Consider the following 14,908-nt stretch of genomic DNA (forward strand, 5'->3'; position numbering starts at 1 on the left):
GTGGCAGGGGTAAGCAGCGTGAGAAGGCATCGCCTGTGAATCCGGCACGACAACTACAAATAGGTGCATGCTGGATAACACGGCAATCGGCATTTGAGCCACACACACCGGGGCAGGGATCACTACACTTTTGCCTAATGCACGCCTTGTCATGAGGACACTCTGAACTGGTCACGCACTCAGGTCGACAATTGGGTGGCGCACCGACGTACTCGGGCAGACATAGGCAGATGGCCTGCTCGTTGTTTTCACGGCACTCCGAGTTGGGGCCACACGGGGAGGGCTGGCAGGGATTGACATATTCTTTAAGGACAGCTAAAGGTATGGGAAAGGGAATTGGTTACCATATGAACGCAGAGCAAACCAAACACACAACTCACGTTTCTCGGGAATTTGGCAATAGCGATATGGGTCACCAACAAAACCGTTCTGACAATGACAAGTTGGTAAGTGATTGATCACGCGACACAAAGCATTGAGGGCACAGACTCCTGGACAAGGATCGCGACACTTCTGCTGTTGACAAGCCTTGTTCGATGGACAGTCGTTGTTCGTTACACATTCCGGCCGACATATCTCGTACGGATTTCCGTAGTATTCGGGAAGACATTGGCAGGAACCAACATGGCCCTCCTGGCGACACAGAGCATTGGCTCCACAAGGATTGGGAGAACAAGGTTGAACGACCTCGGTTTGCTGAATTACTGGTACTTGGCCACAGGAAGTGAATGGGTCCCCAGTATATCCTGGCAGACAGTAGCACATGGCACTATGACTAATTACGTGGCAATTGGCGTTGGAACCACATGTTCCCGAGCAGGGATCGCGACATCTTTGGTTTAAACAGGCCTTGTCGAAGGAGCATTCCGAATTGGTGATACACTCCGGGCGACAGTTCGGCGGAGTTCCAATGTACTCCGGCAGACAACTGCACTGCGCCTGATCTCCCACGGAAGTGCACTTAGCATATGGACCACAAGGCGAAGGTTGGCACGGGTTCTTGGGAATCAACTCATCGCGTCGCACGGGTTCCGGGAAGCATCCCAAGAAGGGGTTTCCATTGTGCTTTGGCGGACAACTGCAAATTGGTGCATGGTTCACAACGTGGCAAAGTGCATTAAAGCCACAAGTTCCTGGGCACGGGTCTATACAATGCTGCCTCTGGCACGCCAGTCTAGGCAGGCAATCTGAGTTATGCGTACACTCCGGTCGGCAATTTGGTGGGGTTCCAATGAAATCCTCAATACAGGAACACACAGCGTTGTTGTTGAACTCACGGCACCGACTGTTCGGACCGCAGGGCGATGGGTAACACGGATCTGCAGGTGCCAGCGACACTGGCGGTGTTTCACATTGGATGAAGGCATTGCCTGTCATACGCTCTGGGCAACGGCACATGGCAATGTGGTTAAGCACATCGCAGATGGCATTAGGTGCACACGTTCCCGGACAGGGATCCACACACTTATGTCGAACACAAGCACGATTTCGCGCACAATCCGCATTTAACACACATTCCGGTCTACAGCCGGTATAAGGATCTCCTTGGTACTCGGGTATACACGAACATTGACCATTTTGGCACAGAGCATTGGCGCCACAGGGCGATGGATTGCAGGGATCATCGAGAGCAACGGGTTTGGCTAGGGTTAAGGGTAAGGTTATACTTCGAACAATGACGCGCACACTTATTATTCTTACGTGGTGGCTGGGGTTCAGGGTGGCAGTTGGAGAACGGATCACCTACATAGCCAACTGGGCACTGACAACTGGGCACGTGATTACGCACATGGCAAATGGCGTTGTAGGCACAGGAGCCAGGACAGGGATCCGCGCATCTTTGATTGATGCAGGCCAGACTGGACAGACACTCTGAGCTTTGAGTGCACTCGGGTCGACAATTGGGTGGAACACCGAAGTAGTTGGGTATGCAGGAGCAGATGGCTTGACCCTGGGATTGTCTACATTGGGCATTGGCTCCGCAGGGAGATGGTTGGCATGGATCGCGCGCGTAATCATGGACAATATGGGTAGGTGGAGCTGGACATATATGGCAGATCATTAGAAAGGAAGACTTAACAGGGTTTTCCACGTTTGTCAACTTACGGGGAATGGGGTAGCATCGAGTAAATGGGTCTCCTGTGTAACCCGCTTGACAAGAGCAGAGTGGAGCGTGGTTCACCACCTGGCAATTGGCAGAGCTGCCGCAAGCACCAGGACAAGGATCTATGCACTTGTGACGAACGCAAGCCTTGTCAAGATTGCACTCAGAGGATACCGTACACTCGGGCCGACAACCCGGCGGAGTGCCCACATATTCTGGCAAGCAAGAGCATGTGGCCACACCATTCTGTTCGCGGCACTGAGAGTTAGGACCACAAGGAGAGGGTTGACAGGGGTTGACATATTCCCGAATGGCTGTAAAAGAGTATATGATGTGTAGAGGCATATGTCGGGGGTACAATAGCAAGGTCTGCTTACGTTTCGGTTCTATGCTACAATACCGATATGGTTCGCCCACATAGCCACTGAGGCAGTTGCAAGAGGGCAGGTGATTGCGTACAAAGCATTCGGCATTTTGTCCGCAGCTTCCGGGACAGGGATCACGGCACTTCTGATTGACACAGGCCAGCTGAGAGGAGCAATCAGTGTCAAGTACACATTCAGGACGACATCCTTCATAAGGATTGCCAAAGTACTCTGGAAGACACTGACAGGATCCGACTCCATTCTGCTGGCGACACTCGGCAAAGGTGCCGCAAGGATTGGGGTTGCAGGGTTGCGCTATCTCAATCGGTTCTCTTTGAATGTGTGGTGCACAACGGACGAAGGGATCGCCACTGTAACCCGGCTGACAGTAGCACATAGCACTGTGACTTATCACGCGGCACACGGCATCAGTTCCGCAGAGACCCGGGCACGGGTCCTTGCAGCGGTTATTCGTGCAAACGTGCACCTGACTGCACTCGGAATTGGAGACACATTCAGGTCGGCAATTGGGCGGAGTGCCAAAGAAGTTGGATAGGCATGAGCAGGAGGGTGTTTCTCCTACGCGACGGCACTCGCTGTTTGGACCACAGGGTGAGGGCTGGCAAGGATCTATGGGCGTAATATCCCGCTGGGGCTCAACTATAGGTGTGGCATTATATAAAAGATGTCCTCTAAAAATGGTTATGGTAACTTACTAATCATATGACATTGGACAATGGGATTTCCCGTATAGCCGGGTCTGCAACTACAGAATGGACTGTGGTTGACTGTTCGACACTCAGCATAGGCGCCACAAGCTCCAGGACATGGATCGACACAGCGCTGATTCTGACACGCCAAACTTGGGGAACAATCGTAGTTGGTGCTACACTCCGGTCGACACGAGGGAGGCACCCCAAAGTAGTTGGGAAGACAACTGCACACCGCTTGACCGTTCTGCTCCCGACATTCGGCATAGGAGCCGCATGGCGAGGGATTGCACGGGTTACGGTATACATCAACTAGAGAACGGGTAAGAAATGAACTGGAATTCTCCTTCAAAAAATGGGGTTAACCTACGCTGCACTGGAGTACATTGGACAAATGCATTTCCTGTCATTCGATCGGGACAATGGCACATGGCAATGTGGTTGACCACATCGCAGATAGCATTGGTACCACAGGTTCCGGGACAAGGATCGGTACACTTCTGTTGTATACAGGCCAGATTTCGGGGACACTCAGAACTGAGAACACACTCGGGTCTGCAGGCCACATAGGGGTCTCCCTGATAGTCGGCCACACATGTACACTCGCCCTGATTGGAACAGATGGCATTGCTGCCGCATGGACTGGGGTTGCATGGATCACGGGGCTCTTCACGGGATGGAGGGGCTGCAAAGGTTCCTGGTCTTAGTCCAAGAAATCGAATTATACACTGAAAACTCTTACGTGGTGCCTGGTGGCAGGCCAGGAATGCATCGCCCACGTAGCCGCGAAGGCAAACGCAACTGGGAACGTGACTGATAACACGGCACTCGGTCTGTTGACCACAGGCACCAGGACAGGGATCACGGCAGCGCTCGCCAATGCAGGCCAAGTGGCTTGGGCACTCTGCATTGATGGTGCACTCGGGACGACAATGGGGCGGAGTACCGAAGTAGTTTGGCAAGCAAGAGCAAACCGCTTGGTCCTGTTGATTCCTGCACGACGCATACAGGCCACATGGTGAGGGGAGGCAGGGATCGCGATAGGGAGCTACATCCCTCAAGGGTGGCGGGGTAACTGGCATCGGGTAGAGAGGGTTAGGCTTGATCTTACACACACCAGACTTCCTTTTTCTTACTTGTTGGCCGGGGTACACAGCGCACGAAGGGATCGCCGGTCATGGCGGCGGGACACCTACAAATGGGACTGTGGTTGCGAACCTCGCAGATTGCTTGCTGGCCACAAACACCGGGACAGGGATCAACGCATTTTTGATTGATGCACGCCCTGTTGGGGGCGCACTCTGAGCTCGAGGTGCATTGTGGCCGGCAGTTGGGTGGGGCACCCTCAAATTCGGGACGGCAGGAGCATACTGCCTGTTCACTAACCTCGCGACAATTTGAGTTCGGGCCACAGGGGGACGGTTGACAGGGATTCACATACTCATGGACAATAGCTAGTTATGGTTAGGAATACAATACAAAACAATTTTTGGAATTAGTAACTACTTCCACTACTACGGCCATTAGTACGACTACGTGAATAATTGGAACTCGCTTACGTTCTGGCGGTTGGCTACAATAGCGGTACGGATCGCCTATAAATCCAGCGAAGCAGTTGCACATGGGGGTGTGGTTCACTACATTGCATTCGGCGTTCTGTCCGCAGCTTCCGGGACAAGGATCACGGCACTTCTGCTGCTGACAGGCTCGGTTTGAAGGGCAGTCCGAGTTCAAAACACATTCCGGCCGACAGCCTTCGTAGGGATTTCCGAAATAGTCTGTGAGACACTGGCAGGCTCCGGCTCCATTCCGTTGGATGCACTCGGCATTGGCTCCGCAAGGCGATGGCTGACAAGGATTAATGATCTCAACATCCTGCACAATGGGTTGACATTGTGTGAACGGATCTCCGGTCAAACCAGCATCACAAATGCACATTGCTGTGTGAGAGACAACGCGGCAAGTAGCACTTGAACCGCACAATCCAGGACAGGGATCGCGACACTTTTGATTGATACACGCCAGGTTCGAGGAACACTCTGAATTGGCCACGCATTCAGGTTTGCAATACGGCGGTGAGCCTACAAAATCAGCAAGGCATGTACAAGTTGGTGTCTCACCAACGGCGCGACATTCAGAGTTCGGTCCACAAGGTGACGGTCGGCACGGATCCTGTGGCACGATATCTTGACGTGGTGGCTCGATAATCTGCTGACAACCCACGAAAGGATTGCCAGTGAACCTTGGCAAGCACGTACAGAAGGGATTGTGGTTAACCACACTGCACTGGGCATTACGGCCACATGAACCGGGACAGGGATCACTGCACTTTTGGTTAACACACGCTAGGTGTGACAAACACTCCGAGTTCGACGTGCACTCTGGTCGACAGAGTGGCGGGGTTCCGATGTATCCTGGCACACATGAGCAAACAGCTTGCTGGTTGATTTCGCGGCATTGGGAGTTGGGTCCACACGGAGAGGGTTGGCAAGGCTGGACGAGGACAGGGGCTGGAAGAAAATCGTTGATTTGGGTATTGCTGGGCTTTGAACACGGTCTGGGGGGAAAATATTTACGTGGTGTAGGTTTACACTGAACGAATGCATTGCCATTATATCCCTCCGGACAAGTGCACATGGGCACGTGGTTAAGGACAGTACAAATGGCATTGGGGGCACAGGTACCGGGGCAAGGATCGAAGCACTTGTTCCTCGAACAGGCAAGTTCACGTGAACAATCCGCGCTGGTGATGCATTCGGGCCGGCAACCGCTGTAGGGATCGCCATGGTATTCGGGAATGCAAGTACAGACTCCATTATTGCACTGAGCATTTGGACCGCAGGGTGAGGGGTTGCATGGATCGTCGAGCTTAACGGCTGAGGAAGGAATGGTTTGAATCCATTTTACACTTTTCTGCTTGTACGGAGTCTTACGAGTTGGAGGCGGAGGTGGCAGAGGCTGACACTGACTAAATGGATCACCGGAGTATCCTGCTGGACAGGTGCAGCTAGGCGTGTGATTAATCACATTGCAAATGGCACCATAGCCGCAAGAGCCGGGACACGGATCTCTACATTTCTCATTAATACACGCTTGACTGCTAGGACACTCCGCGTTGATGCGACATTCGGGTCGGCAATTTGGAGGGGCTCCTATGTACCCGACCAAACAGGAACAGGCAGGGGCATCTCCCTGGGCCCGGCACTGGGAGTACGGGCCACAAGGTGAGGGCACACAGGGATCAACCGGAGTCTTTTGTACTGGTGTTGGTGGTACAGCTTTTGGAACAATAGAACAGTTAGGAGTGGGACCTACCATTTGCGAACAAGAAGACTTACGGGGCTTGGGGAAACAGCGGAAGAAGGCGTCGCCGGTGTAACCGGCACGACATGAGCAAATCGGACTGTGGTTTACCACTCGACAGATCGCTTGATCCCCACAAGTGCTTGGACAAGGGTCAACACATTTCTGGTTTACACAGGCCTTGTCAGTAGGGCACTCTGAAGATATCGTACACTCTGGGCGACACACAGGCGGAGCTCCCACATATTCCGGAAGACAAGAGCATATGGCTTGTTCATTCGCCTCACGGCACTGAGAATTCGGGCCACACGGCGATGGCTGGCAGGGATTGACATATTCCTTGATCGCTATAAGGGTAAATAGTCCGTGGAAGATTACAGGATTCAATAAAAGCTGACCATTAGTCTTACGTTCTGGCACACACGAGCGGTAAGGATCACCAGAATATCCCGATATACAGCTACAACTGGGTACATGGTTCAGGACATTGCAGAGAGCATTCTGACCACAGGTTCCTGGACAGGGATCCTGACACTTCTGCTGTTGACAAGCCTTGTTCGATGGGCAGTCCGAATTAAGAACGCACTCAGGGCGACATCCCTCGTAAGGATTTCCAAAGTATTCTGGCAGGCACTGACATGAGCCGGCATCTTGGCGGGAAGTACAGCGGGCATTGATTCCACAAGGACTGGGGCTGCACGGGTCTAGCTGGTCTACCTCCTGAATCCTCTTTTCCTTACATAAAGTGAACGGATCACCTTCCATGCCTTCGGGACAAACGCAGCTCGGAGTGTGCGAAAGGACTCGGCATTCCGCAGATTGTCCACATAATCCTGGGCAAGGATCGCGACACTTCTGCTGAATGCACGCCTGATTCGTGGGACACTCTGAGCTGGTCACGCACTCTGGGCGACAGTTAGGTGGAGCTCCAATGTACTCTGGCAGGCAAGTGCAAGAAGGTGAGTCGTTAACTTCACGACATTGGGAATAGGGTCCGCAGGGTGATGGCAGGCAGGTTTGTCGTGGTGGTGGAACTGGAGGTTCTATGATCTGCTGGCAACTCACAAACGGATTTCCCGTGTAGCGCTCTAGACAGCGGCAGAATGGACTGTGGTTAGTCACATGGCACTGGGCACCGCGGCCACAGACGCCGGGACAGGGGTCACTGCACTTCTGGTTGCGACACGCCAGGTTCAAGGGACAATCCGAGTTTGTAGTGCATTCAGGTCGGCAGAATGGCGGACTTCCAATGAAGGAGGTGATGCAAGAGCAGATTGCTTGCTGATTAATAACGCGACACTGTGAGTTTGGTCCACAAGGCGAGGGTTGGCACGGATTCTGTACGACGTCGAGCTCTGTAAGGTGGGCGAGTTTATGGTAACTAGGGATGAGGACTTGGGGCAAAATCGTCTTACGTGGAACTGGGCTGCACTGGATAAAGGCATTGCCTTGCATTCCTTCTAAACAGCGGCAGTTGGGTATGTGGTTCAGAACCTCGCATATCGCGTTGGTGCCACAAATACCGGGACAGGGATCAACACACTTGTGACGGACACAAGCTCGACTACGGTCACAATCCGTGTGCAGAACGCACTCTGGACGACATCCGCTGTACGGGTCACCGTGGTATTCGGGCAGGCAAGAACAAACTCCATTGTTGCATTGTGTGTTAGAGCCACATGGCGATGGGTTGCACGGATCCTCCGGTGGCAGTGGGTCTCGGACTGATTTATTAAAATGTAAGTTATGAATTTTGAACTTCAGCCCTGCTAGATAATGCATCTTACTTTTCTCGGGTATTGGCTGTGGATTGCAAACGCTGAAGGGGTCACCTATATAACCTGAGACACAACTGCAGATTGGAGTATGGTTGATGACATTGCACTGAGTGTTAAGACCACAAGAGCCAGGGCAGGGGTCCCTGCATTTTTGGTTAATACAGGCCTGATGACTGGGACACTCGGCATTGATGGAACATTCCGGGCGGCAATTAGGGGGGGTACCCAAATATTGCGGGAGGCAGGAGCAGGATGGTGTGCCGTGAATTTCGCGACACTGAGAGTTTGCACCGCAGGGTGAAGGAACACAGGGGTCAAGGGGTTCACGTTCGATGACTGGAGGGGGTGCTGAAATTGATTCTATTAATGGTATCGAAAGGACCACTTTATTCGAGACTGCTTTCTTACGCGGCTGACGGTAGCAACGAGTGAATGGATCACCAGTGAATCCACTAAGGCAAGTACAAATGGGATTGTGGTTACGCACGCGACACTCGGCCTGTTGACCACAAACGTTGGGACACGGGTCCACACATTTGCGATTCACACAAGCCTTGTCGGCGGCGCACTCCGAGCTGCTGGTGCATTCCGGACGACAGGCAGGCGGACTGCCAATGAACTCTGGCAAGCAGGAACAAACTCCTTGCTCGTTTACTTCACGACATTGCGAGTTTGGACCGCATGGAGACGGCTGACAAGGGTTCACATAGACGCGTTCAGCTGGAAGAAACCCATCGATGGTAACGGTGTTCTTACGCGAAATAAAATCTATCTTACGCGGCTCATTGACTGTGATGCGGCATATGCTGTACGGGTCGCCGTTGTATCCAACCAAACAATTACAGGTGGCCAAGTGATTGATCACCTGGCACTCGGCGTTTTGGCCGCAGGTGCCGGGACAGGGGTCACGGCATTTCTGGTTGACACATGCCTGATTTGAAGGGCAGTCAGAGTTCAGAACGCACTCGGGACGGCAGCCATCATAAGGATTTCCAAAGTAATCAGGCAGACACTGGCAGGATCCTGCACCACCACGTTCCTCGCACTTGGCATTGACGCCGCAAGGACTGGGGTTGCAGGGCTGCAGAACTTCAGGAGGACTATCTCTTATTGGACTACACTGACTAAACGGATCTCCGGTGAAGCCGCCGTCACACAAGCACATGGCACTATGACTGAACACCCGACAAATGGCATTCTGACCACACAGCCCAGGGCAGGGATCCACACATTTCTGGTTTATACAAGCCTGGTTCGAGGGGCACTCGGAGTTGGATATACACTCGGGTCGGCAGTTAGGCGGAGCTCCCACAAATTCAGCTAGACATGAACAAGATGGCGAGTCTCCAGATACACGACATTCGGAGTTGGGACCGCAAGGAGAAGGCTGGCAGGGATTTTGAGGTCTTTCATCGCGTATAACTGGAAGAACTTCATACTTGAGCATAGGCCGGAGTTAGAAACTATGATGTCTTACTTAGCTGCTGACAGCTCACGAAAGGATTTCCGGACATGCCTGTGGGGCAGCTGCAGAAGGGACGGTGGTTGACGACGTTGCACAAAGCATTAAAGCCACAAGTACCAGGACACGGGTCGCGACACTTCATATTTTGGCAGTCCTGATCGGCAGGACAGTCTGAGTTGGTTACACATTCCGGCCGACATTGCGGCGGGCTGCCCACGTAGTTGGCCAGGCAGGAACAGACCGCAGTTTGTTGCACCACACGGCACTGACTGTTCGGGCCACAAGGTGACGGCTGGCAGGGATTTTGAATCTTGGCCGGCGGCACAGGTCGGCACTCGAAGAAGGCATTACCAGACATTTGCTCTGGACAACGGCAAATAGGGATATGGTTGTTAACCTCGCACAGGGCGTTTACCCCACAAGTTCCAGGACAGGGATCGATGCACTTGTTGCGCACACATGCTCGATTCCGTGGGCAATCGGTGTTAAGCACACACTCAGGACGACACGAGACGTATGGATCCCCTTGGTACTCAGGTATACAAGAGCATTGGCCATTTTGGCACAGAGCATTAGCTCCGCAAGGCGATGGATTGCAAGGATCGTCGGCAACTGGTGGCGCGGGGGCTACAAGGGGAAAAATGATCGGAGTCGGTAAACAATCAGCAGATCTGTAAGATTTTCTGCGACACCTACGTTCTGGAGGTTTGGGGTTGCAGCTGGTAAACGGATTTCCTATGTAACCATCGATGCAGGCGCACAGTGGTGTGTGATTGATGACACTGCAAACGGCGTTTTGACCGCAGGCTCCTGGACAGGGATCGCGGCACTTTTGGTTAATACACGCCAGCTGACTGGGACATTCGGAGTTGATCGTGCACTCAGGGCGACAATTTGGTGCCTGGCCAATGAAATTAGCCAGACAAGAACAGGCAGGCACACCATTGATGTTCCGGCACTCGGAGTTAGGACCACAGGGTGTGGGTATACAGGGATCCCTCAAAGGTTCGTCCTTGGTCTCAATAATTGGCGCTGTGATACGGGAGGGTTTACTATGTTGCACCCCTGGGTAATAGGAGTTGGGCTTACGTGGAATAGGGAAGCATCGAGTAAAGGCGTCGCCTGTGTAGCCGCTAATGCAACTGCAAATAGGGCTGTGGTTGCGCACTCTACATATGGCATTATTTCCGCATGTATCTGCTGCACAAGGATCCACACATTTCTGGTTAACACAAGCCCTATCAGCAGAACACTCCGATGAAATGGTACACTCGGGTCGGCAGGATGGTGGAGTTCCTACGAACAGGGGCAGGCAAGAGCAAACCGCCTGCTCATTCGAAACGCGGCACTGGGAGTTGGGACCACAAGGTGTCGGCTGACATGGGTCTACATACTCGTTTTGCGGAGCTAAAATAGGGCGATTGAGTAGGGGGAAAGTATTGGTCGTTGGTTCCTGCTTACGTTCTGGCAGTCGATTACATTGACGGTATGGGTCACCCACATATCCAGTCAGGCAAGTACAGGTTGGCAGATGGTTCACCACTTGACAGTTGGCATTCAGTCCACAGGTTCCTGGGCACGGATCCTGGCATCTCAGTTGTTGGCAAGCCCGGTTGGACGGACAGTCCGAGTCGAGCATGCACTCCGGGCGACAGCCAGCGTAAGGATCTCCAACGTATTCCGGCAGGCACTGGCAGGAGCCTACTCCGTTGCGATCGCGGCACACGGCATTCGGGCCACAAGGACTCGGACTGCACGGAGTACGGATTTCATTTTCATATGTGATCTCCGGCTTGCACTGCACGAACGGGTCTCCGCTGAAGCCCTGCTGGCAAATACATTGCACGGCGTGGCTAACCACAAAGCACTCGGCATTAAGGCCACAGCGTCCTGGACATGGGTCGACACACTTCTGGTTCACACAGGCCTGTTGGCTGGTGCAGTCAGAGCTGGTCACACACTCTGGTCGACAGTTTGGAGGACGTCCAATATAGGTCTCCAGACAGGAACAGGCAGGGGCCTCACCAACAGGGCGACACTGGGAATAAGGTCCACAGGGAGATGGGCGACAGGGATCAACGGGCACAACATCACGAACGGGAGGTTCAACTGAGAAAGGTAACTCTTGTAAAGATGACTCTTTTTTCGGCATAATGGTCTTACTCTGGGGCTGGCAACGAATGAAGGGATTACCCGTAAACCTCTCAGGACATGTGCAGAAGGGGCTATGGCTGACAACAGCGCAATTAGCACCCACTCCACATGTTCCGGGGCAGGGATCTCCACACCGTTGGTTCAGGCAAGCTTGAGTGGGTGCACACTCCGCATTCGAGGTACACTCGGGTCTGCAGGATGGCGGAGTTCCAATGAAGCTTGGCAGGCACGAACACACTGCTTGCTGATTAGTCTCTCGGCACTGCGAGTTTGGACCACAAGGTGAGGGTCGGCAGGGATTAGATACGGTAACTAGGGGAATAATTGTTAGAGGAGCTTTTGAGAAGGTGAACCAATTCGACGTACTCTGCACAGGAGAGCAGCGGATAAATGCGCTGCCAGCAGTGCGTTCGGGACATCTGCACATGGGTATGTGATTGATGACATCGCAAATGGCATTCTCGCCACAAGTTCCTGGACAAGGGTTTACGCACTTGCTGCGATGGCAAGCCTTGTCCCTGGGACAGTCGGAGTTTAGAACACACTCGGGACGGCAACCAGAGTAGGGATCGCCATGGAATTCGGCCAGACAAGTACAGACTCCTGCGTTGCATTGGGCATTCGAGCCACAAGGTGATGGGTTGCAGGGATCCACATATTCGCCTATTAATTGAGTTGTTTCATTTAGCTGGAACATGTTAGGTTACTTTTCCAATTCCTTACTTTGTACGGGCTCTGGTGGCGGCGCTGGACGACAGCTGGAGAACGGATCACCCGTAAAGCCAGCGGGACAGACACAAATGGGCGTATGGTTTACTACACTACACTCGGCGGCATAGCCACAGGAACCGGGACAGGGATCTATGCACTTCTCCCGTATGCAAGCAAGATTCGAGGGACACTCTGCACTGATTGTGCACTCCGGCCTACAGTTGGGTGGTGCCCCCAAGAACTCTGGCAGACAGCTACAGGACGGCACACCTTGAACATTGCGGCATTGACTATTCAATCCGCAGGGCGATGGCAGGCAAGGATCACGCTCAACTCGTTCGATTACAGGCGGCGGGGCTAGGTTGGATATAAGCATTTACAGGATGTTCGATGCGAAAAAGAAGCAATCTCTTACGTGGCAGGGTATAACAACGGGTAAAGGAATCACCGGTGAAACCTTGACGACACTGACACAGAGGACTATGATTACGCACCCGGCACTCGGCATTGATGCCACAAGTGCCTGGACACGGATCCTGACAACGTTGACTGATGCAAGCCTTATCGGTGGGACATTCTGTGCTCAACACACACTCGGGCCGGCAGTTGGGTGGCAGGCCGATGTGGAGCTCCAGGCAGGAGCACACGGCCTGACCGTTGAGTTCGCGGCACTGGGAGTTGGGACCACAAGGTGAGGGGCGGCAAGGTTGTGATGGTTCGGTCACTCGGGCAGGGACTAGAAAGGGTCGTAGGTGAGGGACGAAAACAAGACGCTTTGAAGTGGGGTATCTTACGCTGGGGTGGGTCCACGTGGCAGTAACGGTACGGATCACCCGTGTATCCAATGCGGCATGTACAGGTGGGCAGATGGTTCGTAACACTGCAGTCCGCATTGCTGCCGCAGGTGCCTGGGCAGGGATCGCGACACTTCTGCTGTTGGCACGCCTTATTGGAGGCGCAGTCCGAGTGGCGTACGCACTCCGGACGACACGACTGATACGGGTCACCAAAGTGATCGGGCAGGCACTGGCAGGAACCGATGCCATTTCTTTCACGGCAAACAGCATTCGAGCCACAGGGATTGGGCTCGCAGGGAGTCACCTGCTCATTGACAATGCGTTCTATGGGTGGGTAGACGGATTTCATCCAGAAAGAAAGGGACAGATATTTTCATTAATTGGTCTTGAGTGAGACGGGTTTAGTAGAATACAACACACCTGGCGTTGGTTTATTGTCAGCTGATTAATCCGATTGCAGTTGTGGTATTATTGTGGCGGATTAGAGTACAAGTACAAGTTAGGTGTTGGCATTAATCGCTCCAATCGAAGGATATTGCGGTTCAGGTGCAGCGGTTCGTAAACCGCATTATTTAGTTTTGTTAAACTCTGTGTGCTTAGTGCGTTGGCAGTGTTTTGTGAGTGCAATGTGCCAAGTTACTTGGCATTGAGTTATGTTTTTGTTTCGTAAGTAAAACAAGTGTTCTTTTGCGAGGTTATATCATTTCATTTATTGCTCATTGTTAAACAATACGCTACAATTTTGTTAAATCATTTTAATTTGCTAATTTATTGCTAACGCGTTTTGGTTTTTGGTTGGTCTACGACCAGTATTTGGTTAATTTCTTTGGCGTTTCTAAGGCAGAATTTTGGGTGGGTCAGGGTCGACAACAACAACGCAGTACTCAATTTCGGGTAGTTGGGTTAGGGTTTCGATTCAATTTGGTGTAGTAAGCGATTGGAGAGACAGGGCCATTTGAGGTATCAGGGCCAAATAACAAATTAGGTAAAAGCATATCACGGGAATTATCCCCCAAATCGAATACAGCAGGGACGTGAGGTAATACATTTTGAGGCAGCAACGATAACGTCAAGGGTTAAGGTAATACATTTTAGGGCAACAACGATTTCATCAGGGGTTAAAGGCAAAAATCAAGGCGGGTGATTTGGTGTAAAGGCATTAAAGGTTGTATATAAGGAAGCAATAAGGCGTGGCAAGTTTGCATATTGTAATTAAGGCATTATGGGCAATAAAAGCAAATATATAATTGACTAAACCTAATTAAAATCTTTGACTTTCCCAGCATACAGACACTTCCAATTGCACATCCACTCAGACAACTCGTACAGAGTGTGTGCCAAATTGAAATTTGCATTTCGCAATTCGAGTGCACTGTGATTTTGTGTATAAAAACATAACTGGAACACTCATTTATTTGCAATGCATTGTGCCTGTGCGTGCGATAATCATAGATTTTAATGCATGTAAATTGTGGTATAAAAAAGCTGCCTAAGAGCACATTAGAACAAGTCACGCGGCTG

The 14,908-nt window shown here is 52.1% G+C and overlaps 1 protein-coding gene across 1 annotated transcript in view; it reads right to left on the reverse strand.

Annotated features, from left to right (window-relative positions):
* LOC122611518 overlaps positions 1-14,908 on the reverse strand; it is a 113,116-nt gene that overhangs the window by 22,827 nt on the left and 75,381 nt on the right. The window contains 27 exon segments of the mRNA XM_043784654.1: positions 1-315; positions 381-1,643; positions 1,702-2,040; positions 2,107-2,418; positions 2,482-3,129; positions 3,186-3,491; positions 3,550-3,864; positions 3,922-4,254; positions 4,316-4,633; positions 4,739-5,689; positions 5,756-6,055; positions 6,113-6,457; positions 6,518-6,829; positions 6,893-7,837; positions 7,898-8,206; positions 8,270-8,608; positions 8,669-8,980; positions 9,038-9,682; positions 9,738-10,352; positions 10,422-10,757; positions 10,815-11,132; positions 11,187-11,834; positions 11,889-12,191; positions 12,246-12,542; positions 12,603-12,947; positions 13,006-13,326; positions 13,385-13,711. Of these exon segments, the coding sequence (XP_043640589.1) occupies positions 1-315; positions 381-1,643; positions 1,702-2,040; positions 2,107-2,418; positions 2,482-3,129; positions 3,186-3,491; positions 3,550-3,864; positions 3,922-4,254; positions 4,316-4,633; positions 4,739-5,689; positions 5,756-6,055; positions 6,113-6,457; positions 6,518-6,829; positions 6,893-7,837; positions 7,898-8,206; positions 8,270-8,608; positions 8,669-8,980; positions 9,038-9,682; positions 9,738-10,352; positions 10,422-10,757; positions 10,815-11,132; positions 11,187-11,834; positions 11,889-12,191; positions 12,246-12,542; positions 12,603-12,947; positions 13,006-13,326; positions 13,385-13,711 (12,117 nt within the window).

The sequence above is a fragment of the Drosophila teissieri genome, chromosome 2L (genome assembly GCF_016746235.2).
Source record: "Drosophila teissieri strain GT53w chromosome 2L, Prin_Dtei_1.1, whole genome shotgun sequence".
Classification (NCBI taxonomy): domain Eukaryota; kingdom Metazoa; phylum Arthropoda; class Insecta; order Diptera; family Drosophilidae; genus Drosophila; species Drosophila teissieri.